This window comes from Lampetra planeri, chromosome 6 (genome assembly GCF_965212315.1).
Source record: "Lampetra planeri chromosome 6, kcLamPlan1.2.h2, whole genome shotgun sequence".
NCBI lineage: Eukaryota > Metazoa > Chordata > Hyperoartia > Petromyzontiformes > Petromyzontidae > Lampetra > Lampetra planeri.
The window spans coordinates 14,126,020-14,153,169 of NC_136112.1; the positions used below are offsets into that span (position 1 = coordinate 14,126,020).

Below are 27,150 nucleotides of genomic sequence, written 5' to 3' on the forward strand. Positions count from 1 at the left end.
GGATTTATTAATGAAATATTTCGTTGGTAAATATTTAACTTGTATTGTTTGACCTTGACGCACGTAAGCAGCTGTTACCAAACACTCCACAAAGAATGGTGTTTAGCTACTCGTGAAGGAAACTATGACGCATTTAATTACCGATTGTCTTCTGGCTATCTCACTGCAGCCAATTTGCTGGTCACAGGAAAACCATGCCCAACGCGGTTTCCCTGAACGCATGTTTTGGCTTTAAAGGGTTTACCTAATGAGGTCTGTTTTTCACAACACGGGAGTGATGTATTGGCTATACGCGGTTTTACGTTGCTAAGATTTTTTATCTCCGCGTAAAAAAGTTGTTCCGTGAGAGTGCTATAATCTGTTAGAAGTTGTGAATGAATCGAGTATGGAAACGATGTACCGTATTTTCCCGCATATAACCCGCGGGGTATACCACTTTTTACAAACAAAACAAGACCCTGCGGAGTATATGGAGGTGCGGGATATCCCAATTTTTTTTACACGTGTGACATGTCATAACTCGTATAATGTTTTCATGGTCGGACTATCCACTATGCAAAACTTACCTTTGACTAAAGCACTGCTGAATAAACCACTCGCACTAAAATTGCATATGGTATCACGTTTTAAATGATTCGAATTGTTTCTACAATTAAACGACAATGTTTGAAGTGGGCGCACTTTTTTACCGGCGACGGGAGGGCTGGGGGGAGGGAGAGGTGGGGGGTTGGGGGTGGGGCAGAGCAAGGTCTGTGGTGGTGACGGGAGGGCTGGGTTCGCATCCTACTACCGTCGCTTCGTTCCACATTTTGCAACCATCGCTAAGCCCCTGCACGTATGAACGGGTAAAAATCAGAAGTTCAGATGGGGATCCGAGGAACAGTTGGCGTTTCGAACCCTCCGGGATCGGTTACCATCCACACAGCCTCACCATCCACACAGCCTCACCATCCACACAGCCTCACCATCCACACAGCCTCACCACCCACACAGCCTCACCATCCACACAGCCTCACCATCCACACAGCCTCACCATCCACACAGTCTCATCACCCACACAGCCTCACCATCCACACAGCCTCACTATCCACACAGCCTCACTATCCACACAGCCTCACTATCCACACAGCCTCACCATCCACACAGCCTCACCATCCACACAGCCTCACCATCCACACAGCCTCATCACCCACACAGCCTCATCATCCACACAACCTCATGATCGGATGTGTTGGGACCATTCCCCGTGACACCTCGTGGGAATAAATGTATTCTAGATTTAAAGTTTTCGTGACTGCGAGGATCCATACTCTTTGGTTCTTACCGAAAGAACCAAAGAGTAATACATTTATTCTCGTTGGCGTCGAATATTTTTCCCGTTGGCCAGTGGCATGGCCCCTGCCAGATCAATCCGCTTTGTCCATCGTGGACGCCGTCGTGAATGGCTATGTGATGGATAAGGGGGCTCCGGAAAAGTTGCTTACCGATCAGGGTAGAAATTTCACTTCTAAATTGTTGCGTGACGTCTGCACTATGCTGGGTACCAAGCAAATGTCGACGTCTCCCTACCACCCTCAGACGGATGGTATGGTCGATCGTCTAAATCGTACCTTGTCCGCCACGTTGTGCCAGACCGTTAATGAGCGACAGGTCAACTGGGATCTGCAGATACCCAGGGTCCTCTCTGCCTACCGGATGGCGCCTCAAGCTTCTACAGGATATTCGCCGTTCTTCCTCATGTATGGGAGGGAAAACGTGCCACCTGTTGATGTCCAATTGAGTTCCCCTGTGCTGTCTCCTAAGCCGACTCTTCCGGATCACATCCGCGAGCCCCTTTGACGTGTTTCCGAGGCTCGGGAGGCTGCCAGGGTGAATACTTCTAAGACCCAGGCCCGGAACGAGCGTTGTGCACGGAGGTCTAAGTCGGACATGCCATGGTCAGTGGGTGGCTTCATTGCCCACAGGTGCCTATTGGCACCTCTCCTAAGCTCCACAAACCACGGCAGGGGCCCGTTACGATCGTTGAAGTGTTTCGCCCTCAGTGTGTCCGGGTTCGTCATGCTTGCCGGCGTTGGTACGTTCACCCGTCATGATTGAAACCGTTCGTTGCTCCCGTGGGGCCATCGTCATCCCCAATTCCTGGAATCCCGGTGCCTGACGTGGCCAACAGGGCCTGCTGCTCCTGTGCAGGGTGATCTTCCGGAGTCTGTTTCTTTTCTGCCCACAGCGCCCCTGATGGACACGTCGAGAGGGGAGGAGACCACTGTTCCGTCTGGTCCACCTGTGCTGAATCCGGCGGTGTTGCCCCCTGCTGGACATCTGCTTCCACCGGCCAGAGTTCCTGTTCTTCTTCCGCCCTTGGCGGATGGGCCGGCTATGCACACCCGCTTTAAAACGTCTCGTTTTTCCTGAAGCAGTTTGGGTCCCTTATTGCGTGCTGATAGTTATATTGCATTGTTCTGTTCATGTTCCGTTCCTCTCTAGTCTAATTGTGTTGCACTTCATGATTTATATTTTATCACGAGGGGGGGGGGGGGTGTAATGAGAGCGCTATCTCCATCGGCCACGTGGCGGCTCGACCTCCAGCCGCTCCACCGCTCCCTAGCACGCCGCAGAGGTCGCAACCGGGTACCCGATACCCGTACCCTACCCGATACCCGGCTACCCGTACCCGGCCAGGTACGGGTACCCATTTGCGACCCTGGTGCGGCCGGGTACGGGTAAGGAATCAAAACCCGTTTGCGACCTCTGGCACGCCGTCAGCCAGCGGCGCGGGGCAGTGAACCCGCTTGGGCGGCAATGATTCCATAGTGAGAGAGAGAGAGAGACGAGAGACAACCAAGCTGTACCGAAGATTTATTAATAAACGACTTCAGTTCTTATGGTGTCGGAGCCACTTATTACAGACCTATTGCAGTGGCTCTGATATGTAGCAGTGCTAAAGGGAAAGTCGAACATTGCGCCTTGTTTACATTCAAGAGAAGTTTCAAGCCTATGGTGTTATTTTGAATGGTTGTGAAGTCATCTTGTAGGTTTAGTGGCTACATTATTAGATTAGTTGATGCTCTGGAGACGGAGAGATCATTGACTGATGTTTAGTCACCAGGTCGATAATGGCATGACTCGTGATTTTTCACTTAAAAGAGTGGACCCCGTGAAGGCTGCCATCTTTCACTCATGTTATCGAACGCATGTCTTATACATCTGGCTACTTGAGTTCGATTCCTATACATAGCCATGACGAACATTAGCGGAGAGTGATAAATCTAAACCATGAATAGTACTGCAAAGATGTAACACACAAACTGCTTGCAAATCGTTGCCACATCATCAACGTCAACCCACCAATATCGAAATCTGGTAAGGATTTGTCCTGATCATCATTCGCAGCAGCCAGCTTTATCCACTGGAACAAGTTATGTTACGAAAAAAATTGTAATTCGAAATAGCTAAATAATTGGCAATTGCTAATACCGTACATTTTAGCACATTCATTGCAATGATGATTACGGCTTCAGCTGCATTTTGAAATGAAAGGTTACGTTTGGTCAATATTTACCTTGTACTTTGATGCACAGAAGCAGCTGTGAGCATGTTACCAAACACCCAGCAAATATTGTTCTTGAATCAAGAAGTGAATTGTGTCATTGTTTAGCTTTATGTGAGAAAACAATGGCACGTTGTATTCAAGACGTACTCTATGTCCAAACTCAAACACCATTTTAAAGCGTTATTTGGTTGAGGTTAAGAATAAAAAGGATGCAACACCCATTCGACATACCGTCAGCAGACTGCAGGATTGACGGACTACCAAGTAAGTGTACCTCAGTGTTGTACTATAACACAACAACATGGGTAAATGTAATGAGAATAGGTTGTTCCCCTTTTATCTGGCAACAAACAGGTGTTTAAGACGTTAAAACACCAAACTGAAACCTTTTACAAAGAATCATGTCTGCATTAACCACAATACTTGTGGTCAGAATGCAAACAAAAAAATACTTGCCAGAAAAACGGGGAAAAACCTATTCTCATATTTTGGTACTGGCAAAGGAGGTTCAATGAGGTAAATGTAATACTGATACCTTTTGCAAGGAATCATGCTTGTGCAAAACCACAATACTTGCAGTCAAACGCAAACAAGACAATGCATAAATTATCAGAGTATTGTTTTTTGTTTGCATTTGACTGCAAGTATTGAGGTTAATGTAAGCATGATTCCTTGCAAAAGGTATCAGTTTTGTTGCCAGAAAAAGGGGAAAACCCCTATTAGTATATTTTGGTACTGGCAAAGGAGGTCCCATGATACAGTAATACATTGACGCGTTTTTTTCACGTGACAACTTCAGGTGGAGAGTTTAGGACACACGTTTCAGTTATGCGATCTGAGCCACAAATCAATGGTGAAACTAAAAGGGTATTCGGATTTTAGTCATAAGGATGCAGATACATTCACATGCTGATGTCTCCATCTGTAGATCGTGAAATATACCCAAGCAGCAGCAGGGCTTGTATATCTGAAACACGAATGTGGCATCTCTCGTAGCGTGTTCTATGTTTAAATACCCAAGTGCCGCCTTGCTTGAACGCAGTGGGATGGTGGCACTTGTGTAGTCTGCCCCGAGCCAGCGGTGGAGATTACACATTCACATGGTACAGCGCTAAAGTCTGTATTAGGACATCCGCCATTGACTTCCCATAAAGTGGCACTTATTTTATCGACCGAGGAAGGATGATGGGCTGTCAAACCCCGGCCTGGAGTTGAACTTGTAACTTTGTGATTGTAGTACAACATTCTTGATATAAAAGTGCGTTGTTGTTTTTTGCAAAGTAATAAAAATATCTCAGTGTTTGCATCTGAGAGTTCAATGACCACAATGTGTAATGGACTGATAATTCACCGTGGCTTCATGAGCAACGGTTTATACATTGGTTTGATACGGAATGCTCCTTCATAGGGGCTAATTACATAGGAATATTATTATTGTGGATAGGCGTATCTTGTACAGGCACACCTCGTTGAATGTTGGGGTTACGTTCCTGGAAAATTTTGTGTTGGACAAAACCGTGTTCGACAAATAATAGACCTTATGAGAAAATAGGCTTGCGTTCCGGGGTCCAAAATGATCACCCCTCCCTCTTTATATAGAACTAGTTCTATATTATTTCCGCCACTGTTATTGTACTCAAGGATGCTGATTCGCTCTCTATTTATGGTCTGTGTACTCTATTTTTTATTATTACAGTACACGCTTTTATTTAACTCACTCTGTCTGGTGTCGTTGTTGTTGTCTTTGTTGCATCCTCAAATCTTGTAACTCAATTTTAACCCACTTCCCAATGTGGTATCGACTGCAAACTTGGTATACTTATGTCATACTGATGACAAGACTATATTCTATCATTAAAAAAAAAATGTTTTAACAATATTTTTTATATGTTATGTTTCGGCTTGGGTCTAATTGTCCACGCTCAACTGACGTTGGCTGTAATTGCCCACGGCCCCTTACGTTATGGCAAGTTTCGGGGCCACTTCCCGGAGTCGTGGAGTTCTTCCATTACTAGTACGGCACATTTAATTAAAATGTACGGTACTAGTGTTTTAAAAAAATGTGTTTTTAATATTACTTGTTAAATTTCACCTCGGCACAAAACCGCCGTCTCTATTACTCTGCCCGCATCGCTTCACCTACGCCCAATGCTCGCCCCAGGCTCGTCGCTAACATTGTAACTTGAAAATTAATTATTCGCCAGCTAGGCGTCTGTGTGACTAACGTCAATGGCTTGATGGCTAGATGCAAGTGGCGATGCGCGAAAAGTCGCGTAGTGCCATTGTGCACGTTGAGCGCCGCATTGGTCACACGAAAACGTAACAAAATCGTACTCGCAAGAGAGTGCTGCATCCGCGGCACCACTCGTCAATGCAAAGATGAGAATCTTAGCCGCGTCCAACCGCACAGAGCAAATCCTTCACAAACCCACGGGGCCGAACATCCTGGGAAATGCCGCGGTAGGCAAAGTACCTGCAGCGGTCAGGCTCGTCATAGCTGAACTGAGTTGCCCGTCTACGAACTTAACGTCAAAGCACAGTACATTGCACAATAGCACGACAAAACATAAACATTGCATTGACTTTACATCTGTAATATTAACGATGAGATGATGGTGAGGGGGAGGGGTTGGTTGGTAGGTAGGAGTGGCTCAGCCCACCGTCCCCCCTCTTCCTCCGGGCGACAGACGCAACAACCTCTCTCACACTATGAGATCTCTTTTACCAGTGGCAAAATATAGTAGTAGGTTTTTACCCTTTTAAACTGGTACAAAACTGACACCTTTAACGTGTAATAAAGGTGTCAGTTTTGTACCAGTTTAAAAGGGTAAAACCCTACTACTAAACCTCTCTCACCTTCACCACTCGCTTGCACGCTTGTACTCGAGTGGTCGTGCCTTACACGACAATTATCAGTATTCCAAGCCAGCCAGCCTCGCAGCGATCCAGGATATATCGAGTGGGAAATGTTGCCCTGCCGACAGGTCGAGTGCCCCCTTGCTCCAGGTCAAAGCTGCCTGTGCCCGTCACGCAGGCTGATGGTGCCGTTTTGTGTTTCAGGACAATGAAGCTCGTGCTCGTGCTGGTGGCGCTGGTGCAGCTTGGGGAATGTGAGGACACACAAACAAACCCCATGATAGGTAACTATTGAACACAATTCCTCACTTCATCGAGCCTGCCTCTTTTCCATACACATGTGTTATTACCTGGCGTGCAGGCCATGCACTCTTGTAAACCAGCGACTTGTAGGTGTGTAGCGTTGGTAAATCATGCAAGGATGAGAGCGGTGATGATGATGTGCGTGAGACACTCTACCTGCAGGGCTATGAGAGGTATCCAGTCGAAGGCAGTACACAAAATAAGTGTTTGACCCTCCTGGGTTTTTGTTTTGTTTCATCCCCATGCCTGCTTGGGTTTTCTGCGAGTACGGCCAACATTTTTCCGCCCACATGCAAAATACTGAAGACATTTTCAGAGAGATGCTTTAAGAGTTTAAGAGAACCCTCATAAAAATGTACGTATCAACATTAGCTTCCTGGCTTTGACATTCCTCCTTGAAGATACAGGTGGAACACTTATCCACCCACTCATTCACACACCCACTTCCCCACTCACCACTGATGAAACTTTCAAGGGCATCAGAACATCAACAGGCCAATGTGAATGAATATCCTTCATAAATGGGAAGTTAAAGACAAGGCATAGGCATGTGACTGCAACCCAAACTATGGCCCATGCAGTGACCATCAAACAAAGACAGTCACTGCATCACGCACTTTCAGAGGCGCTTCTGTGGCCGTCTGGAACGTTCTTGCTTCTGATATTAGTAAGCCACTCGAGCTATGCACTTTTAAATCTAAACCTAAAACAATATTCTTTAGAACTGATTTTTGTGTTCAGTTTGTTGTCCATCCCCTGCATCTCCGATTAGCACGGTTGGCTACGTACGGTGTGAAAGAAGTTCAGCATACATATGTAGTGTCAGTGATTTGGAGACGAGGTTTGTAGGAGGCTCGCCTGCACACTCTCTACAGTCGCTTAGCCTAGCCTATACACAACACTAGCCATCTAACATTGATGGTGCTGACTGACACAGCCAATAACTATCTGGCAGTGCAATATCGAGCGAGGACGGCAGTGACAATGGCGACGAGACGACAGCAACGACGAGACGAGTCCAATCCCAGAACCGGCAGCCTCAAGCTTCCGCTCTTGGCTCCTGTTATCCTACCAGCGTGGCCTGGCTCCACCCTGGCCACGCCTCCCTTCTCGAACCCACTAGCGGGTTCCAGGGGCTCCCAGACGGGGTCCTCCGTGACCCTCGCCCCAGTTCCTCCGCCCTGCCAACACACCGTGCACACGCTCACCGGCGTGTGTACTGTCTGTCCAGCACAGTTACTGCTGCTGTCCACCATTACACATACATACAGTAAACCGCTGCTGTCTGCACTCCTTCAGCGGAGGAAGAGAAACAGAAAAACTACACAAACTCTCTCCTGAAGCCCTCCCGTTGTGACTAGTAGACCTCAGCATTGGCACATAGCTCCGAAACATATTGCTGCCATAAGAAAGTCATATAATACAATTGTCCACACAATACTGGAGGAAGGCCAACTCATAATATCGCCATTCTTCCTGTGATGGTATAAGATTAGAATAATTACTTTTTATCCAATAATCATTCTTCTTCTTGATCACTGTGTCTACTGTGTAGCAGCTATGTAATTTTGGACAAATCATTGGCAATGAGACATGGTGGCATCAACAGCTTTGGCTGTGACGATTGAACTTGGGATGCCACCATGGCAATATATTAACTCCCTCACCTGGTGTACAGGAGGTCGTGGGTTTGATCTCGACTCTGACACCTGTATATTTGGAGTTTGCATGTCTCACTCCCCGTCGTTGTGTGGATTTTTCTCTGGGTGCTTCGGTTTTTCCCTCCACATTTAGAAACATGCATTTAGAATATTTGGCTGCTATATATTTCCACATGATAAGCCACTTCGTTGAGCTATCATTTGTGGCCAGGTCGCTTCTGAAAAAGAGCTATATTGCACAATGGGCCTTACCTGTTCAAAGAAAAAATTGTTGAAAAGTCTAGTTTAGTTCTTTATAGTCCATGCTGCCTTTACAACCTAGAGACTCGGTTGTTGATCTAACCATACGAGTGTTCCAGTTTTTCTCCGCTTTCCTTTCACTTGTAGTATGTATGCCACCTCAAATTCCAGTAACTAAATCGCAAGCATACTCGTTGCAAAGGTCGTGCGGGGACAAGCTGATGTTAAGAACACGGGACCAACACCCAAGGTGAAGTGAGGGTCACGCAAGGATGCGGGACCACACCTAAGAGAAGTAAAGGCAGGTGACGGAATCAAGCCGTGAAACAAAAGACAGGAGTTTGGAGGAAACCTGAAGGGGATATATATGGCGGGAAATAAGGAGAGAGGAGAGCCGAGAGGAGCTTCGGGAGAGTTCCAGAAAGTTTGGGGAGAGAGAAAGAATATAATACATCCGTACCAAAAAGACTTCCATCATGTGGACTCATACTTGTTGTTTCACGATATAATTTAAAACCCTGCTTTAACATACTTCACCCTTGTCATTGCTATAATATATGGCACATCGCATATCCGACTCACTGAGGAATGAGGTATAGGCCAACATGTGATAAGGTTGCATAAGTGAATATTTATCGAAAGTGGCAGTTACACTGTGTTTAGTTAGACTGCATTGGGTGTGGCCGATTTATTTGCTTATTGGTTAAATTGGTGAGGGCGGATATGTGACTGCCCTATACCCGACTTAAGCACCGCTCTATGTATCAATCCCCTACAAACTGCAGATTATACACAAGTGCTCTCATTCTCCTTCACCTTCTAGGCAATAACGGGGCCAGCACCAAATGTGAAGACAGTTCGTTTCCCTGCAACATTGACGGGAACCTGAAGATGAACTACAACCTGAGCAAATGCACGAGCTCGAAGGGTGGTCATGATAAAATTTGGTGGAAACTGGACATGTATCAGGAGGTCCAAGTCTACGCTGTGAATATAACGTTCCAGAGCGATAATATATACAAACACAAATTTACTACTCAAGTCCACATTGGAATGCATTTCAACGACTTGACCAAGTATACAAAGCAAGTATATCCCAATTGAAATATGTGCATTATGTCTGCTGTTCCTCCATTTTACATTCTCAGCCTTCATAGAAATCTACACCATCATTAGTACTGGCTTATTACAGGAAATTATAGAGTAGACTAACCGTTTAGGCAGTGGTCTGTGTTCAGTGGCCAGAAAAAGGCCAACACCAAAAATGTTAGCTGACCACCTGCCACTGGACCCTGAACAAATCTGCTAGAAAAAGACTTCTGGCCTAGGACTACAGTTACATATAGAAGATGCAAGGATGTTCATGGCAGGAGGGGGTAAACAAGATGTAATTTCCAAATAAAACATGGGAGAAGAGTGTAATAGTTGTAATCAGGATGAAGAGGTTGTGATAGAGCATATGCACAAAATTGGGAAGGGCAGGTTACTTAAACAAGCACTGGGGACACCCAGAGTTTGGGAATTATTTGGGAAGACGTAAAGTCAGATGTTGATTATATTGAGACGATAAGAGCAGTCCTCGGAGGTTGGGTGTTGACTGCGCAATCGTTTTGGCGTGTGACAGAAGGAAGAAATGGTGAGCTGCAGTGGCATCAACGACATGTCCATGATGACCTCTTGATATGAGTATTTCTCCAAAAAATAGGCTGATTTCCTGTGAAACACAGGAGGCCAATGCAATTCGCAGTGGGAATTCTAAGCCAGAAACCTGGACATTTAGGTTAGAATACCAGCCTTTGACCCAAAACACAAAATATTCCGTGGAGTGAATATGATGGTCTCTGTCTGGTCACCAATGACTGCACAAAATAGCCATTTACTCCTATAATGAGCCGAGAATGTATGTGTGTCCCACGCGTGACGTCAATCCACGTCGACTAGCCACCCTCATTAATAATTATGAATACTTTTATTTGGTCCTTTCGGTAAAGTCACGTAGATAGAAAAAAGAAAGTGAATACAAATAATACATATTTAATAAAAAATAACTAAAAAACGCGCATGCAGACTGTGGTTCTTAATCGGAGTGAGTGTACTGGCAGTCTATAATGTAGACTGTAGCCTGTTTTCAAGGTGGTGAGCGTATTGGCAGTCTATGGTGTAGACTGTAGTAATGGTTATTAAACTAAATGAGCGTATTGGCATTCTATAATGTAGACTGTAGCCTGGTTCTTAACCTGAGTGAGCATACTGGCAGTCTATAATCTAGATTTATTCTTGGTTCTTTCAGTAATTAATATTAAATGAAAATAAAATAAACATGAAAATTTTAAACCACGACGTTTCGATCCCAACACAAGCGGTCGTCATCAGGAAAAGGGGGGTTAGCCTCTAAAGGCAAACTGTTTATAAAGGTTTAAAGATGGGCGTATCCCAAGTGTGTCAACAGCATGGGCGGGGCAGCTAATGTTAATGTAGGAGAAAGCAACGCCAACGCAGTGGGTCTACAGCAATCAAAGGGCCGCCAGGCAATCATTACACCTCGCTCCACATACCCACACTGCTGACGGTGGAAATTGACAAGAAACACACAAATCAAGTTATGACCCAAAGTGGTTGATGTTATATTTACAATGATTGCTGAATTTATAACCATCCTTTTGATTGAAATTGTGTCTGTGTCTGTATATATGGATGGCATCATGAACGAATCTTTGCTGATAGCCAGTAAGCTTGCAAAGTACCATCGTCTTAGAGAAATCAATGTCGTGTGAACCAGCCGCATTAAAATAATGATCAGCCACGACAGAAGTATTGGTCCTACTGTGTTTCAAATCTGCTCACGAACACGGTCCGAGACATGTCACTTAGTTTCCCCAATGTAACTGCTGCCGCAGATACAGCTTAGTTTGTTTGTAGATGCCGGCATATTGCATTTCAGGAATCTTGTCCTTCACAGATGGGATCAGATCACAAATTTTATGTACTTTGTTAAATCGGACCTGGATCTTGTGTTTGTTCATGAGTTTGGAAATCTTTTTAGTTACCCCTGCTATGTATGGCAAGGTGATGGTTTTGATTGGATACTCAGATGGCTCCTTCTTCACGGTTGGGGTGTAGGCTTTGCAGATTGTGTAGTCAGAATATACATTCGCCTTGAGAGCTTGGTGTACGTGTTTGAGTTCACTGGTTAGGTGTTCATGGTCGGAGATACATTGAGCTCCATGGTGTACGTTTAGATGAGGGAATTCTTCTGGGATGGATGGTGGTGGGAATCAGGTTTTAGATAGGCGTCAGTATGGGTTACTTTCCTGTAGACAGAATGTCGCATTGAGCCATCAGGTCACTTTGTGATTCAGACATCCAAGAAAGGTAGCTTGCCATCCTTTTCTACCTCCATGGTGAATTTGATGGCTGGGTGTATGGAATTGATGTGGGTGAGGAATTGGTTCAGAGCCGGTCAGCCATGTGACCAGATGACAAACGTGTCATCCACGTACCTTTTCCACAAGAACAGGCGTAGAGTGGATGCCTTGACGGCGTCCATCTCAAATTTTTCCATTAAAATATTGGCTACAACCGGATAATAAGGGAGAATCCATTGGGGTGCCTTCAGTTTGTTTGTAGAATGTTCCATTCCAGGTGAAGTATGTATTGATGAGGCAGTGTCTCACCAGGGCCAGTACATCAGCATTCAATCCTTATTGGACCAAATCTTGAATGATTGCAATGGTACTGGGCACAGGAACTTTGGTGAACAAAGAAACTAACTAATACCGAACCAGTGCTACAGCAGTTACATTGGGGAAACTAAGCGACATGTCTCGGACCATGTTCATGAGCATAAGGCATATTTGAAACACGGTAGGACCAATACTTCTGCCGTGGCTGATCATTATTTCAATGTTCACACGAAATTGATTTCTCTAAGACTATGGTACCTTGCAAGCACAATTTCAACCGAGAGGATGGTTATAAACTCAGAAATCATTGGAAAGATGTCATCAACCACTTTGGGTCTTGACATGATTTGTGTTTTCTTGTCAACCTCCACCGTCAGTAGTGTGGGTATTTGGAGCTCGGTGCAATGATTGCCTGGAGGCCCTTTGATTGGTGTAGACCCACTGTTGGCGTTGCTTTCTCCTACATTAACATTAGCTGCCCTGCGCATGCTGCTGACACACTTGGGCTACGCCCATCTTTAATACTTTATAAACAGTTTGCCTTTAGAGGCTAACCCCCCTTTTCCTGATGACGATCGCTTGTGTTGGGATCGAAACGTCGTGGTTTTTTGTTTTTATTTGTATTTTTTATATTTATTTGTATTTTATTTGTATTACTGAAAGAACCAAGAATAAGTCTACATTATAGACTGCCAGAACGCTCACCGAGGTTAAGAACCAGGCTACAGTCTACATTATAGACTGCCAGTACACTCACCCAGCTTAACCATTGTTACAGTCTACATTATAGACTGCCAGTACATTCACCAAACTTAATGACCAGGCCACAGTCTACATTATAGACTGCCAGTACACTCACTCCGATTAAGAACCCAGGCTACAGTCTACATTAGTGTTTTTTTGTTTTCTATTTTAATTGTATTCTTAACATTTTTATTCACTTTATTTTTTTTTTATCTACGTGACTTTACCGAAAGAACCAAAGAATATGATTTCCTGCAGTCACTAAAGTTTTAAGTCAAAATTTAATCATGAACAGGTGATGTCCTCCAAATGGACTCCCTCCCCTCATTAATAATCATGCGTGGGTGACGTCACTCCACATCGAACAGCGCCCCTCAATAATCATGAACAGATGACGTCCTCCAAATGGACACCCCACCTCCATTAATAATAAATAGCGGGTGACGTCACTCCACATGGGGGGGGGGCGAGGCGCCTCCTCCCCCCTCCTCAGCGTCAAGTCAACTTATAACCCTCAATACAAAGGCAGAACCCTCACGTCACGTGATCTCCGTAGCGCTATTGAGACATAGAAGTTAAAAGGACGTCGTGATGAACAAGGGATTATAACCTTTAAATTAAATAAGTCTGTGTCACCGCGGCCTTACAAATTGCACACGAATGGATGTAATGAATATCACGTCGCGGTCTGCTTTTCGCTTGCAAGTTTCAGATTTACTGCAATACACCCGTCCTTGGACGGGCAAAAGGCTAGTCACAAATATTTGGTCATGCCCTGAACTGAGTTAAGGTCACATGCGGGTGGATTTGTGGGGGCCTCATAGGAGCATCACGATAGTGTGTTCAGAACACAGTTCTTCTCTGCGGGGATGTACAAAAGTTGTGCTGTCTGCACTGATCACCATCAGTGACTCTGTGACAAGAGTAGGTCATGGTGTTCCCGAATCGTACCACAAGTCCTATGGCTGACATTTCAGATATTTTCTGGCTCAAATTAGAAATTTACTCAGGGCCACGACTGGAGTGGCACTCATTATTGTCAGTGGTGCAAATTATACATTGCCAATGTAGGGGCCAATCTCCCAATAATATAAACACTGTTGAATTCTCACGAAGTGGTGCTTATTTTATTGGCTGCAGAAGGATGATGGATTTAACTGAATCCTGACCACGATTTGAAATTTCAGTCTTTCGACTGTGAATCGAATGTTTTTTTCCCAGTACCTTCCAGCTGAATTTGACCAGGACATGGTGACACCGGAACAACACAATGACTAAACGTCTAAGTAAGCATCTGGCTGCTGTGTGCAGATGAAGGGCATAAACAAAGTTGATGTTCGTAATTGCAACGGTTCTATATTTTTTGCAGGTGCAACACTCTCAAGAAGACTGCCCAAAGCACTGTGGTGACATTTAACTGTAAAGGAATGAAAGGAAGCTACATCTTCATCCACTCCACACTCAATGCGCCGTTGAGTTTAAGCGAGGTTAACGTCTCCACTACTCCCCTCTCGCAAAATGAAAGTATGTGAATCAATTCTCCTTATTTCACATTTAGATTATGGATAGCTATACATACACCAGGTCTGTGAACTGAGGTTGTGAGTCTTCTTGGTTCTTTCGGTAAAGTCACGTAGAAGGGAAATAATAAAATAATAAAGCATAATAAAATACAATCCTCACGACGTTTCGGCCACAACGCAAGCAGCCGTCCTCAGGTGAAGACAGCGTCTTTCCGACAGCCCTGTTCTTCACCTGAGGACGGCTGCTTGCGTTGTGGCCGAAACGTCGTGAGAATTGTATTTTATAATGTTTTATGTTTTATTATTTTATTATTTCCCTTCTACGTGACTTTACCGAAAGAACCAAGAAGATGAATCCCTGCAGTCACGAAAGCTTTAAATCGAAATTTGAGGTTGTGAGTGTTGTCATGCAATGAACACTTTGCAGGGCATAGTGGTGACTTCAGAAGTCACTCAGGAACAGCATCTACCGGGGCCACTCTCGCAATCGATCGCGAGACTTGTTTCACTCAATTGGAATATAATTAGGATCTTTGTCAATATTTTTCTTGTTTCGTATGGTGTTTGTGGGGGGGAGAAAGGATATACAGCAACAACAACAACACATCTGTTATCCAGAATCCATGGGGAATTAAGGGTGCTGGTTAATTAAATATGCCGGTTATCTAGGAGTTATACTTATGGTTCACCACATTTTCCAAGTTACATAAAACTTTTCAAGAAAAAAACCTAAGCCCTACATTTTAATGATGACATAAGAAGTAATATGCTCTTTGACAGAGGTACTCACCGGTGAGTTGTAGAACATTCTAAGTTAATTGTAGAGAAGCAGTGGGGCCCGTTTAGAGTACACAATACAGTGGTAGAGAATTATTTGTATAGACTGCCGCTAGTGGCATCACTCGGCAGCGTTCTGAAGCTCCTGTACACAACAACAAGTAATAATTGTTACATTTAATAGAGCGTCATTCATGCAATTGCCATCCCACAACACTGCACATCAATTGATGATGCAAACACAAACCCCCCACTACTTAGCAAATCCAAAACTGAAAGATTAATACATGAATAACGAAGGAAGATTCATATTGCCGTCTATGACAGATGCCCGTTAATAAGAGCATTCCCGATGGTAAAGTGCCGAATAACAGAGCTTTTGCTGTTTTTGTATATTTAATTTATAAGCCATTACACAGCATCCGGGGTAGCTGAGCGGATTCCGCTCGTTTCACCAGAATACGCGTGTTGTTTTGGGCGGTCATCAGTGATGTGCGGACGATGGTTTGCACCTCACCACATTCCCGGTTTTTCATTTACGGAGGAAATATTGCACGCCTTCCACGTGTTGTTCAGACAGTTCAGAGTAGTCCTCAATTGTCGGGGCAGAGATAAACCAGGGATGTTCCTTCCTCAGGTCTTCAATAAGGTTCTTTTTTATTAACCGTTGTAGTTATTTAGCGAGAGTAATAAGGTTTTGATTAACGATGTTTTTTTTTTGTATTCGGAGATTGTTATTGCCCTATCAAGCGATGGCATAACACACTCTAACTTGAGGACCTTTTCCAGTCTCAGGCGATGCATGCAGATCGCTTTATTCAAATCGGAATGTGTGGGAATTGTGAGATAATCATGAATCAATGAATGCTGCGCTCCCACCAGAACGGTTCTGCTGGGTAAGCTGCACGGGCTGCCGCGTGTCCATCCGGTGGAGAAAGCTCTGACGAGGCCACCTCGGCCATTGCATTCCGGTCACTCAACAAATCTACCTGCATACATGGCGCCTGAGATTCGAAAACCGGGGGTAGAATTTGTAGTCTCCTCAACCTGGAGTCATGAGCCGCCGCCGACTCCTTGTCATGAACATTTTCTTTGACCAGTGAGCGTGGCGTACGGGGAGGCGATGCAGTCGAGCACAGTCGGGCCCGACCACAACGCGTCCAAAGCCATCGACGGTACAAACGGCACCAACTTCTGCAGTGGGATGTGCAGCGCCACCAGCTACGAGTGGGAGCCCTGGTTCTGCATCGCGCTTGACGACGTGTACACGGTGGACGCCGTCAGCATCACTAATCGAAACGACGCGGAGGGCATTCGTCTCTTTGGAGCGCACATTAAAGTGGGAGAATCGTCCAATCACAACGATAATGCCCTGTAAGTAACAACACCAATACCGATTATTTCCCCAGCAAAGCCTCGCCTGGTCACACAAATAGAAGCGTCCTGCATTGGGTATCTTCCATTGATGAGCATTTGGCATTCTAGATTTGAAGCTTTCGTGACTGCAAGGATTCATGCTCTTAGGCTTTTTCGGTAAAGTGACGTAGGTAAAATTTTTAAATAAAATTAATAGAAGTAATAATAGAAATACAATAATAAATCACGACGTTTCGGAGGCAACACAAGTCTCCGTCATCAGGTGGGACCGTCACAGCTAAAATGTCTCACTTGATGCAGTAATTTTAGCTGTGACGGTCCCACCTGATGACGGAGACTTGTGTTGCCTCCGAACCGTCGTGATTTATTATTGTATTTCTATTATTACTTCTATTAATTTTATTTTTTACCTACGTGACTTTACCGAAAAAGCCTAAGAGTATGAAGCATTTGGCATGTTGAACTTCTTTCGCACCTGCATGTCGCCAACCGTGATAATCGAAGGCATGTGGGTAGTAATGCAGGCAAGTGGGTAGTACCTGGAGAAGAGCCACATACAAGGGGGTGACACTGAACAGTTAGTTTAACACGTAGGCTTTCGCGACCAATATCATCCATACTCAGATTCTAAATGTTGTGGCGTGGCTCTCCAACACACCGGTGTGCTGTACTAGTGTAATAAACGACTGGACCACGATGTCTGGCTCAGTGTCCTTTATTCGGTTCGTGCTGTACACCCACACGGCTGTCTTTACTCTGTAGCTTCTCCACGGTGCTGACTCCAATGTCGGCCCGATCCACAACAGCAGCTCCGCTGCTGTTTCTCTCACACAGCCCCCTTTGGCTGTACTCGCTGCAACTCCTCTCCCTCCGCAGCTCTGACAGCCTCTTGCTGTCTCTCTCTCTCTCCGCAGCTCCTCCTGGCAGCCACACCGCTGCCTCTAACATGCAGCCCTCTCTCTCTCTCTCTCCGCAGCTCCTCCTGGCAGCCACACCGCTGCCTCTAACACGCAGCCCTTCTGGCTGTCTCCTCTGCAGCTGCACACCACTCCGCAGCTTCCTCTTATCTTCGGGGTTGGCTCCCGATGGCCGTCGGCGCCCCCCCTCTCCACACTCGCCCGCGTGGCCTCACTCTTTTCCGCTCACACCCCGACTGCCTTCTCCTTCCGGTTTACCCGCTTAAGGACCCCCTACCTTTCACCCACGTCACCTGGCTCCGCCTCCTCGTGACGTCACATCCGGAAGGTCGCTTTCGCCCGCATTACACCACCCTCCCCCATAGAAAAAACCCAGCCGACCTCGGCTGAACAACACCAAAGCGTAATGCGGTGAACCGACCTTCCCCCTTAAAGGACACTAAGCATGCAATATAACAACAAGAACAACACACAAGTAACATCGACGAACGTACGGAAGCATGCGATAAATACGACGGCAAGAACAAGAACAATAACAACATACAATCAACGAAACGTAAGCGATTTGGAACGAGTGCGGGTCGCCGGCCCGTCCCGGACGGTCGGCGGCCCGCTTGTAGAACGGGGACGCGATGGAACACGAGAAATGACAGGGGGTAATTCCCCTGCTGCGATTGGAAGTCCACCGACATCTCGTGTCCCTGACGAATCAGTCTTGGTCATATTCCGCGAATGCGCCTGCAGCGGGGTCGGAAAGGTCGCCGGGCTAGAAGGTCCCGCAGCCTTGGCAGGCGCCCTCCGAACAGGCCCACTCCTCCCCCGCGGTGTCACGGTCGGCCTGTCTGGAACAGGTACGACAGGCGCTCCAGCAAGATCAATGGACGCAGGCGGGGAAGAGTCAGAGTCAGCAGCAACAGACCCCGGCAAGGCAACATTGGGAGATGACGCATCACGTAGGGGAGCAACATATGGTTTCAACCGCGACGTATGAACAAACCAACGGCGAGAACCAAACTGAACGCGCGCCGACTGTGGATTGGGAACCTCAATGAGGCGCACAGGACCATGCCAAGGTTTGTGCAATTTAGGAGAGGTCCCCGGCCGCACCTGCGGGCAATGGAGCCAGGCCAGGTCTCCCACCTTCCAGGGGCACTCCCCCTCAGACCGCCGAGCATACCGCTCGTTCCGGGCCTGGGCTTTGGCCGTAGCCACGCGGGCGTTTTCCCGCGCCTCCGTAACCCGGCGAACCGTGTCCTGAATGTATTCAGGGAGTGGTTTACGAGGTCCCTTCACCCCAGTACCCAATTGCACATCCACCGGAGGCACGTTTTCCCGACCATACATAAGGTAAAACGGCGAATACCCTGTAGCCGCATGGGGCGACATCCTGTACGCCGAAAGCACTCCGGGGATGTGCAGATCCCAATCCGATTGCTGTTCACTCACGGTATGGCAAAGCATGGCAGACAATGTCCTGTTCAGCCGCTCAACCATACCATCCGTCTGCGGATGGTATGGAGATGTCCGTATCTTCTTAGTCCCAAGGCCTGCGCACACTTCAGCCAATAATTTAGAAGAGAAATTTCGGCCCTGGTCCGTGAGGAGTCTCTCCGGCGCCCCCTTGTCCATAATGTACCCAAACAAAAAGGCCTCGGTGATGGCCGCGGCCGACTGATCGGGCAACGGCCAGGCCATCGGCCAACGGGAGAGATACTCAACCCCTACCAGCAAATATTTATTTCCCCTCGCCGATGGTGGAAAGGGTCCCAATATGTCCAGTGCCACCAATTCATTGACTCGAGACACCTGAATCGACTGGAGAGGCGGCACGTAAGGATGTTTAGGCGGCTTACGCCGGGCGCATTCAGGGCACGCGCGCACGTGCCCTACGACATCTGTCGCCATGCCGTGCCAAAAATAATGACGTTGTAACGTCAACAAGGTCTTCTGCACCCCTAAATGTAAGAGAGTGTCACAATGGAGGGTTCTAATCAACTCGAATCGCAAGGACGTTGGTACCACCAGGCGCCAACGTTCCTGGAACCCCTCCCGCCACATAAGCAGACCATCTCGGAGAGCGGTTTGCGGCCCCACAGCCGTACTCGGACTCCCATTGTCCTTAGCAGACCGCTTCCGCAAGGACACCAATGACTCATCCATCATCTGTTCCCGGATCCAGACAGACCGCGGCAGATTCAAAACCCCGTCAGCCGGTCCCGGTTCCATCGGAGTGTCCGACTTCTCGACGGCCAACGTAAGCGGCTGAGGGGGGTTTGGAATCGGCGAACACCTATGCGTCCCCGACTCACATTTACAAGGGGCGCGCCGCGGTAATCTGGAAAGTGCGTCAGCGTTCGCATGGCGCACTCCCTTCCGATGTTGAATTTGGAAGGAAAATTCCTGTAGCATGTCCAACCAACGTGCCAACTGTCCGGATGGCTGGTCAATTTTAAGGGCATATTGCAAGGCCGCATGATCCGTACGCACAATAAAAGAACGACCGTAGAGGTATGGTCGAAATTGCCGTAGGAAAAAAACAACCGCCAATAGTTCTCTGCGAGTGACACAGTAGCGGGTTTCCGCAGGAGACAAGACTCGGCTACCATACGCCACGACACGCTCTACACCCCCTTTAGACTGTGATAACACCGCCCCAATACCTGTGTCACTCGCGTCCGTATCAAGAATGAATGGGTGATCGAAATCGGGATAATCCAATGTTGGGGCCGTGGCCAATAGATCACGCAGACTCCGAAAGGCCGCCTCCTCCGGCTGTCCCCAAACAAACTTCCGTCCTTTACCCGTAAGGAGATGCAAAGGCCTCGCAATCGTCGCAAAACCCGGCACAAATCTTCGGTAATACGAGGCAAATCCCAAAAACCGCCGAACATCCCCCACGGTGGCCGGAGTCGGCCAATCCCGGACGCACGCCGTCTTTTCCGGATCCGTGGACACTCCCTCAGCGCTCACAATGTGCCCCAAATAGCGGACGGACCGTTGCAGTAGGTGACATTTCTTTGGTTTGAATTTCAATTTGGCAGAACGCATCCTCGTGAACACTGTCTCCAGCCGCGTCAAATGTTCATCGAATGTGCGGCTGAAGACAATGATATCGTCCAAATATATAAGACATGTCTCCCACTGCAACCCCGTCAAAACGAGCTCCATCAATCTTTGAAATGTAGCAGGGGCCGCATTCAATCCCATCGGGAGACAGTTGAATTGAAATAACCCCTGCGGCGTACGGAATGCGGTTTTCTCCCGTGAGGACTCGTCAAGGGGAAGCTGCCAAAATCCCGAAGAGAGGTCCAGTGTGGAAAAGAACTTAGCCCCCGACAATGCGTCGAGGGAGTCATCCATACGCGGCAGGGGGTACGCATCTGCCACCGATATCTTATTCAATTTGCGGAAATCAACACAAAATCGCAATTTGCCATCCTTCTTCTTAACCAAGACGACTGGAGCGCCCCATGGGCTGTTAGATGGCGATATAATGTCCGCAGCCAACATGTCTTCCACTGCCCCCCGTACGTGTTCTCGCTCCGCAGGACTCATCCGATGCGAATTTAATCGAATAGGGGCAGCATCGCCCGTCTCAATGTGATGGTAAAGCAACGAAGTGCGGCCCAAATCCAAATCATCGGAGCTGAACACATCGGAATATGTCAACAACAATTTACGCAGCTCACCACGTTGCTCCATGGACAGGGAAGAATTTTCGTCACATAAATGAGCAACCCAACGATCATCCGAACTCCTTGGCTCGGAAACCCCAGCAACAACTCCCCGGCTATGTGGACAATCATGGGTCGCAAACGCCGTAGTGGCATGTGCCACAACCGTACCGGCCGGGACACGGACGTTTTCTCCCCCCGCATTAAGCACCTGTAAAAACGGTAATTGATCCGGCCGGACGATGGTCTGTGCCCCCACTAACGCCAACCCGGTTGTTATCGCGGCGGACGGTGACAACAAGACCCCTACTGCTCCTAGCCGATCAGGCAGGGGCTTCCGATACCGCAAGGGTATAAGCATCTGTGTACCAGGTGGGATGTCCACAGATGCGACGGACAGCGCCTGCACTTGTACGGCCGAAGCAGGTCGCCCCCAGGGCGACGGCAGAAACGAGATTTGACGGCCCCCCGGCAGTTCAATACAATTCTCATTGATTTTGATCAAAATGGGCATTTTAGCCAAAAAATCGGTGCCTAACAAACAAGGAACCGCCAAAGATCTCGATATCAACACAACACCCGAGGCCGACACATCCCCAATAGATATCTTAGCATCCACCTGACCCACAATACCCATGCTACCCCCGTTGGCAGCGACGCACGACCCATAAACCGGACGCACAGCCCCCGGCGGGATGCCCAACAGATGAAAAATAACATCCGAAACAATAGTCGCAGACGCGCCGGAGTCGACCAAAATGCGTACGTCCACCCCTTGTATAGACCCCGGTACAGTGGACGAGCCCGTAGCGGCCGCGACGACTCTCCGTGCCAACTTGCGCCATTGCGTGACCGAGCGACAAGGCCCCGTCGAAGGGCATGCTTTAACCACAACGTTAGGATGGCGCAACGACGGTGATGGGTGAGGTGTAAAGCCTTGCCGAGTGTCTGGTGCGTGCCGACATGCCTGTTTCGGAGGATCTTTAGCCGACTTGACCGGTGCCGAGGCCTCCTGCTGCGGCGGAGCCGGGAAGCGGGCCCAGCAGTCTCTGGCGTAGTGGCCCCTACGCCCGCAGCGGAAACATTCGGCCTCGTTGCGCCGAAGCGCAGGCCTCGCCTCCTGACGGCCCCGTTCTGGTAGCGCCGCGCGCGGTCTCGGCCCGCCACGTCCCGTCCATGGAGCGGAGGCGGCCGTCAGTTGTTGAGGGCCCCGGTCATCCGGAACATAGACAGCCTGCGCAGGGTTCCACCCCAGCGCATCCCCTTCTTTGACGGGCCCCCCCGTCCACGCCGTCACTTGTTTCCAGCGACGGAGGTTGAATTGCGCATCGAGACACTTAGCAGCCGTCCGGGAAGTTAGCTTCTCATGCCCACACACAGGCATGGGGATCCCTAGATCCCGAGACAGCTCCAACATTTTCCCTAATATGAGAGGCTCGAGCAGGTCCTGTGGCGTCTCAGGATAAGCTGCCATGGCCAGCTCCAGCACCGCACCCCTGAACGCCACGGGCGACTCCTCTGGTGCTCGTTGTCGTTGAGCGAATCGCCGATGCGCATCATCTGGTGGCTCATAAGCATCGGCCATTTCTTGAAAAACACCACGTAAAGTTGCCTTCTTATCGGTCGTTATGGAACGGAAGAATCGGACAGATTCGTCGTCCAGGAGAGTCGGCAACACCTCCAAAGCCTCCGCATCGGTCCATCTTGCTGTGCGTACCGCCGCCAAGAAGCGGCAGGCGAACGCGCTCCAGTCCCCACCGACGGAAAATTCTTTAACCGTTGTAAGGTGGCGACTCCGACTCCTCTTCCCGCCGTCTTCCAATGGTGGTGGTTGTGATGGCAAATTCAAAATGGCGTCGGCCCGCGGCGTGGCCAAGATGGCGGTTTGGCGCCACGGAGCGCGCAAAATGGCGGCCTCTTGCCGCGTGGGCAATGGCGGCGGCAGGACAGGCAACGTGGCGGCCCGCGGAGCACCACTTGCATCATCCATCGTCCCTGGCGCGACGAGATGGCATAGATGCGCCAGGACGTCCTTAAGTGCCTCCAGTTGTACCGCCATCACTTGCCATCGTTGATCCGCGTCTGATGATGTCGACGGACCCGCCACCGCGCCAACATCCTCCACTCCCGTTCCCGTGGTCGCCTCAGCCGGGCTCTCCTCCACCACCCCAACAGGATCCGTGGTTGGAGGGAGTTCGTCGTCGTCGGACGAAGAAGCCGATGCAGGCGCCGGATTAACTTTCTTCCTCACTTGTTTCGACATGCCGTTGCACTTCCGACACCAGTGTAATAAACGACTGGACCACGATGTCTGGCTCAGTGTCCTTTATTCGGTTCGTGCTGTACACCCACACGGCTGTCTTTACTCTGTAGCTTCTCCACGGTGCTGACTCCAATGTCGGCCCGATCCACAACAGCAGCTCCGCTGCTGTTTCTCTCACACAGCCCCCTTTGGCTGTACTCGCTGCAACTCCTCTCCCTCCGCAGCTCTGACAGCCTCTTGCTGTCTCTCTCTCTCTCCGCAGCTCCTCCTGGCAGCCACACCGCTGCCTCTAACATGCAGCCCTCTCTCTCTCTCTCTCTCCGCAGCTCCTCCTGGCAGCCACACCGCTGCCTCTAACACGCAGCCCTTCTGGCTGTCTCTTCTGCAGCTGCACACCACTCCGCAGCTTCCTCTTATCTTCGGGGTTGGCTCCCGATGGCCGTCGGCGCCCCCCCTCTCCACACTCGCCCGCGTGGCCTCACTCTTTTCCGCTCACACCCCGACTGCCTTCTCCTTCCGGTTTACCCGCTTAAGGACCCCCTACCTTTCACCCACGTCACCTGGCTCCGCCTCCTCGTGACGTCACATCCGGAAGGTCGCTTTCGCCCGCATTACACTAGTGACGAATTGGCCACGTTCTGTTTACGTAACAACCCTTACTAGTTGGCTGTGTTGGGTGGTGGCGGGTTTTAACGACACATTTTTTCTATGCAATCTAACCCAAAAACCTCTATTATGAACTCCTAGTCACATCACGACCCCACATCTGTATTACCTGGGCACGTGTTAGTGATCATCCATTCCAAGTAGTAACCAGGCTTGGTTTCTGGGGTCTGACAACTCGTAGTTGATGACTCACTACATTGTGCAGGTTTCCCCGATACAAGCCCCTAACCAGTGGAGATCCCACGACACAGGAAACAGGGGGCCGCAAGTATGGGAGGGATGGTTCCCACATCCACAACCAGTGTAACACTTCCAGCAGTGGGATGAGATCTTGGAGGTCAGCTGCCCCCCAGGCTAGAGATATACACAACTACAGGCGGGCATTGGAATGTTTGAGATGTAAAGTGATGATAATTGGTTTTTTACCCTTCTATCTGGCAACAAAACTGACACCTTTTTACAAGGAGTCATGTTTGCATAGACCGCAATACCTGCAGTCATAATACAAACAAAAGACATAACTCTGACAATGTGCACTGTCCTTGAAGTTGATTGGTCCACACCCGAGACAGCTTTCCTTATTTATTTTTACCTACGTGACTTTACCAGAAAAAACCTAAGAGTATGATGTGAGGCACTTTTGAAATACTGGGGCACTAAACACCCAATAAGTGCGAACCCTTATCCTCAGCTGTCACTTGTCACCACCTGCGGGATCTGGAAGAAGTAAGAAAGCGATGGTGAGTCATGGTGGTATTGGTCATAATTACCTCTTTCACGTGAACGTAATTGTTACTTCAGCCATTACGAGGTGGGGGAGGGGGTACAAGCCCCATAGGTTAATTTATAGAATTGTCACTGCTGAATGTGCCACCTACACTGTTTAAACTTAAGGGTTTTTTGTATGAGAGTGGCCACAAAAACAATGTTTCTGTTTTTTAAGATTCAAATGCTTTTCGGAGTGGAGACAAAACTGCGGCTTTTGGCGAATTCTGAAGCGTCTTGCTGCCACGTGTTCACTCGTGCTGGGTGCTCCTGGGTCGCGCGTTGCTCTGATCGCTGTCGCACCGCTGCGCTGTCTTGCAGGTGCGCAGAAGACATCTTTGTGTCTCCGGGCCAATCGGCGCGCTTCACGTGTCCCTCACAGCAGGGTCGATACGTCTTCATCGTCATCCCTGGGAGGATGGACTCGCTGAGTCTGTGTCAGGTTAAGCTCGACGTTAGTGATGATGACTCTCACGTGGACGTGGTATACTAGCCCGAATATTCATACAAAAGTGATTACTGGGCGACATTACTGGTACATCAGGTGTATACAATCATGGTTGGCATTGCCGGTCCGAGTGATGCCGAAGAATAAACTAAAGTCGTGTCCAGTTGATTATAAACTATAGCAATAAGGTATTTCGTAATACATTTTTGGGTCAGATTGCAGAAATAAAATGTATGTCGTACACCATCCTCCACCCTTACCCCACATCTCGGATTAGCGCGATTGGCCACGTACGGTGCAAAAGAAGTTCAACACACATACATACACTCGACATAGGGACCGTCCATAAATGACGTCACGCACCTAGGGGGAGGGGGGTCAGATATTTGTGACGATGTGTGACGAGGGGGGGGGGGGTGAGAAATGTGACGTCACATCAAAATGCGCAACTTTAAATAAATATAGACAACACGTTCTACTTAATTAAATAGACTTTTTAATAAATGTTTCTCCTACAACATCAGAGTGCAGCGCCACATTAAATACGCACTACAATGACAATGGCTTAAAGCGATTTGAAGCATGTTTTATTTTGGGGGGGGGGCAGAGCTTTGTGACGTCATATTTGAGGGGGGGGTCTGACTTTTTGTGACGCCGTGTGACGATAGGGGGGGGGGGGGTCAGAAATCGTCCAAAATCGCGTGACGTCATTTATGGACGGCCCCATAGCCAATTAATAAAGTTGACAGGTGATCAAGCATCCCAGTGTATTATTCAGCACCACTGGCTGGTATGTCGGAGGGCGATCCACAATCCAGAGTGTACAACACACATCTTCATCACGCAAACTTTGATTTAAAAATCTATTATGAATCGTATTGGTCTTGAAAGGCCACGTGTTAAATAATAATGTACTTTATGTCGTAATTTACAGCCCCTTGTCAATCCACTGCTGGATGGAGGCCTCCCCACGCCATGTCAGTCAATGTGAGTTGTGTGATCACACTCACGTGAGAAGGTAACTCCAAGGACCGGTTCAGATATCAATCGCAGCTGGTTGTTTGTCGCTTAACTTAGGTGGCTAGTGCAGTTTGCTAAACCCTGCACTACCGCACCACCCATGTGTACTATTTCGTTGCATTGTCATAGAATGGGGAGTCATTTGCGCACCGCACTCTGAACCCATCACCTCGGTTTGAGTCCCAGCCATGGCTGACATCAGTGGTGAATGAGGTCTGCACCAATCATTGGCTTCTCCCCTTCTCAAATAACCCCCACAACCAATGCAGAACGGGAAGGTGCCTTCACTCAGCAGTGGATTGACAAAGAGCTCTAAATTATATTGCATGCATGTGTAGTAACGCTTACGACTCGTTGACACCGGAGTTGGAGACACACTTGTTTGTTTGAACACCAACTTTGTGACATACACAATTGAGGGGGTATCGGCCCCCTCACCCGTCTATCTGAGGACACACCTCTAGGCTAACCTTAGCCTGCCTCTGAGTCCTCCACTAATGGGCTAGGGGAGGCTATCTTGGCCCGACACTGGTCAGTCGGGCCCGGTACCCAGAGTCCAGACCAGCACTGGCTCTGGCTCTGGTACCACGCCACTGGCTCGAGCCTGCGCGGTCCTGATAAGGACGGCGTACCAGGGGGAGTCCAGGGCTCTATCTCAGACGTCTTCCGCCTCCTCTTCTTTA

General features: G+C 48.3%; 1 protein-coding gene and 1 long non-coding RNA gene across 3 annotated transcripts; both read left to right on the top strand.

Moving 5' to 3' along the window:
• Positions 1-3,366: 3,366 nt before the first annotated feature.
• On the top strand, positions 3,367-10,682 carry LOC144719582 (uncharacterized). 2 transcript variants are annotated; one of them, XR_013585618.1, is made up of 3 exons: positions 3,367-3,814; positions 6,611-6,690; positions 9,434-10,682. It is a non-coding gene; the product is annotated as an uncharacterized LOC144719582 (long non-coding RNA). The 2 variants fall into 2 exon arrangements; XR_013585617.1 differs by having other exon boundaries at positions 6,611-6,660.
• Positions 10,683-13,488: 2,806 nt separating this feature from the next.
• On the top strand, positions 13,489-25,830 carry LOC144719581 (fucolectin-like). The gene is made up of 3 exons (XM_078595653.1): positions 13,489-14,561; positions 16,438-16,711; positions 25,321-25,830. Exons 1-3 carry the CDS (start codon positions 14,465-14,467, stop codon positions 25,490-25,492), a joined length of 543 nt encoding a protein of 180 aa, XP_078451779.1. The 5' UTR covers positions 13,489-14,464; the 3' UTR covers positions 25,493-25,830.
• Positions 25,831-27,150: the final 1,320 nt, after the last annotated feature.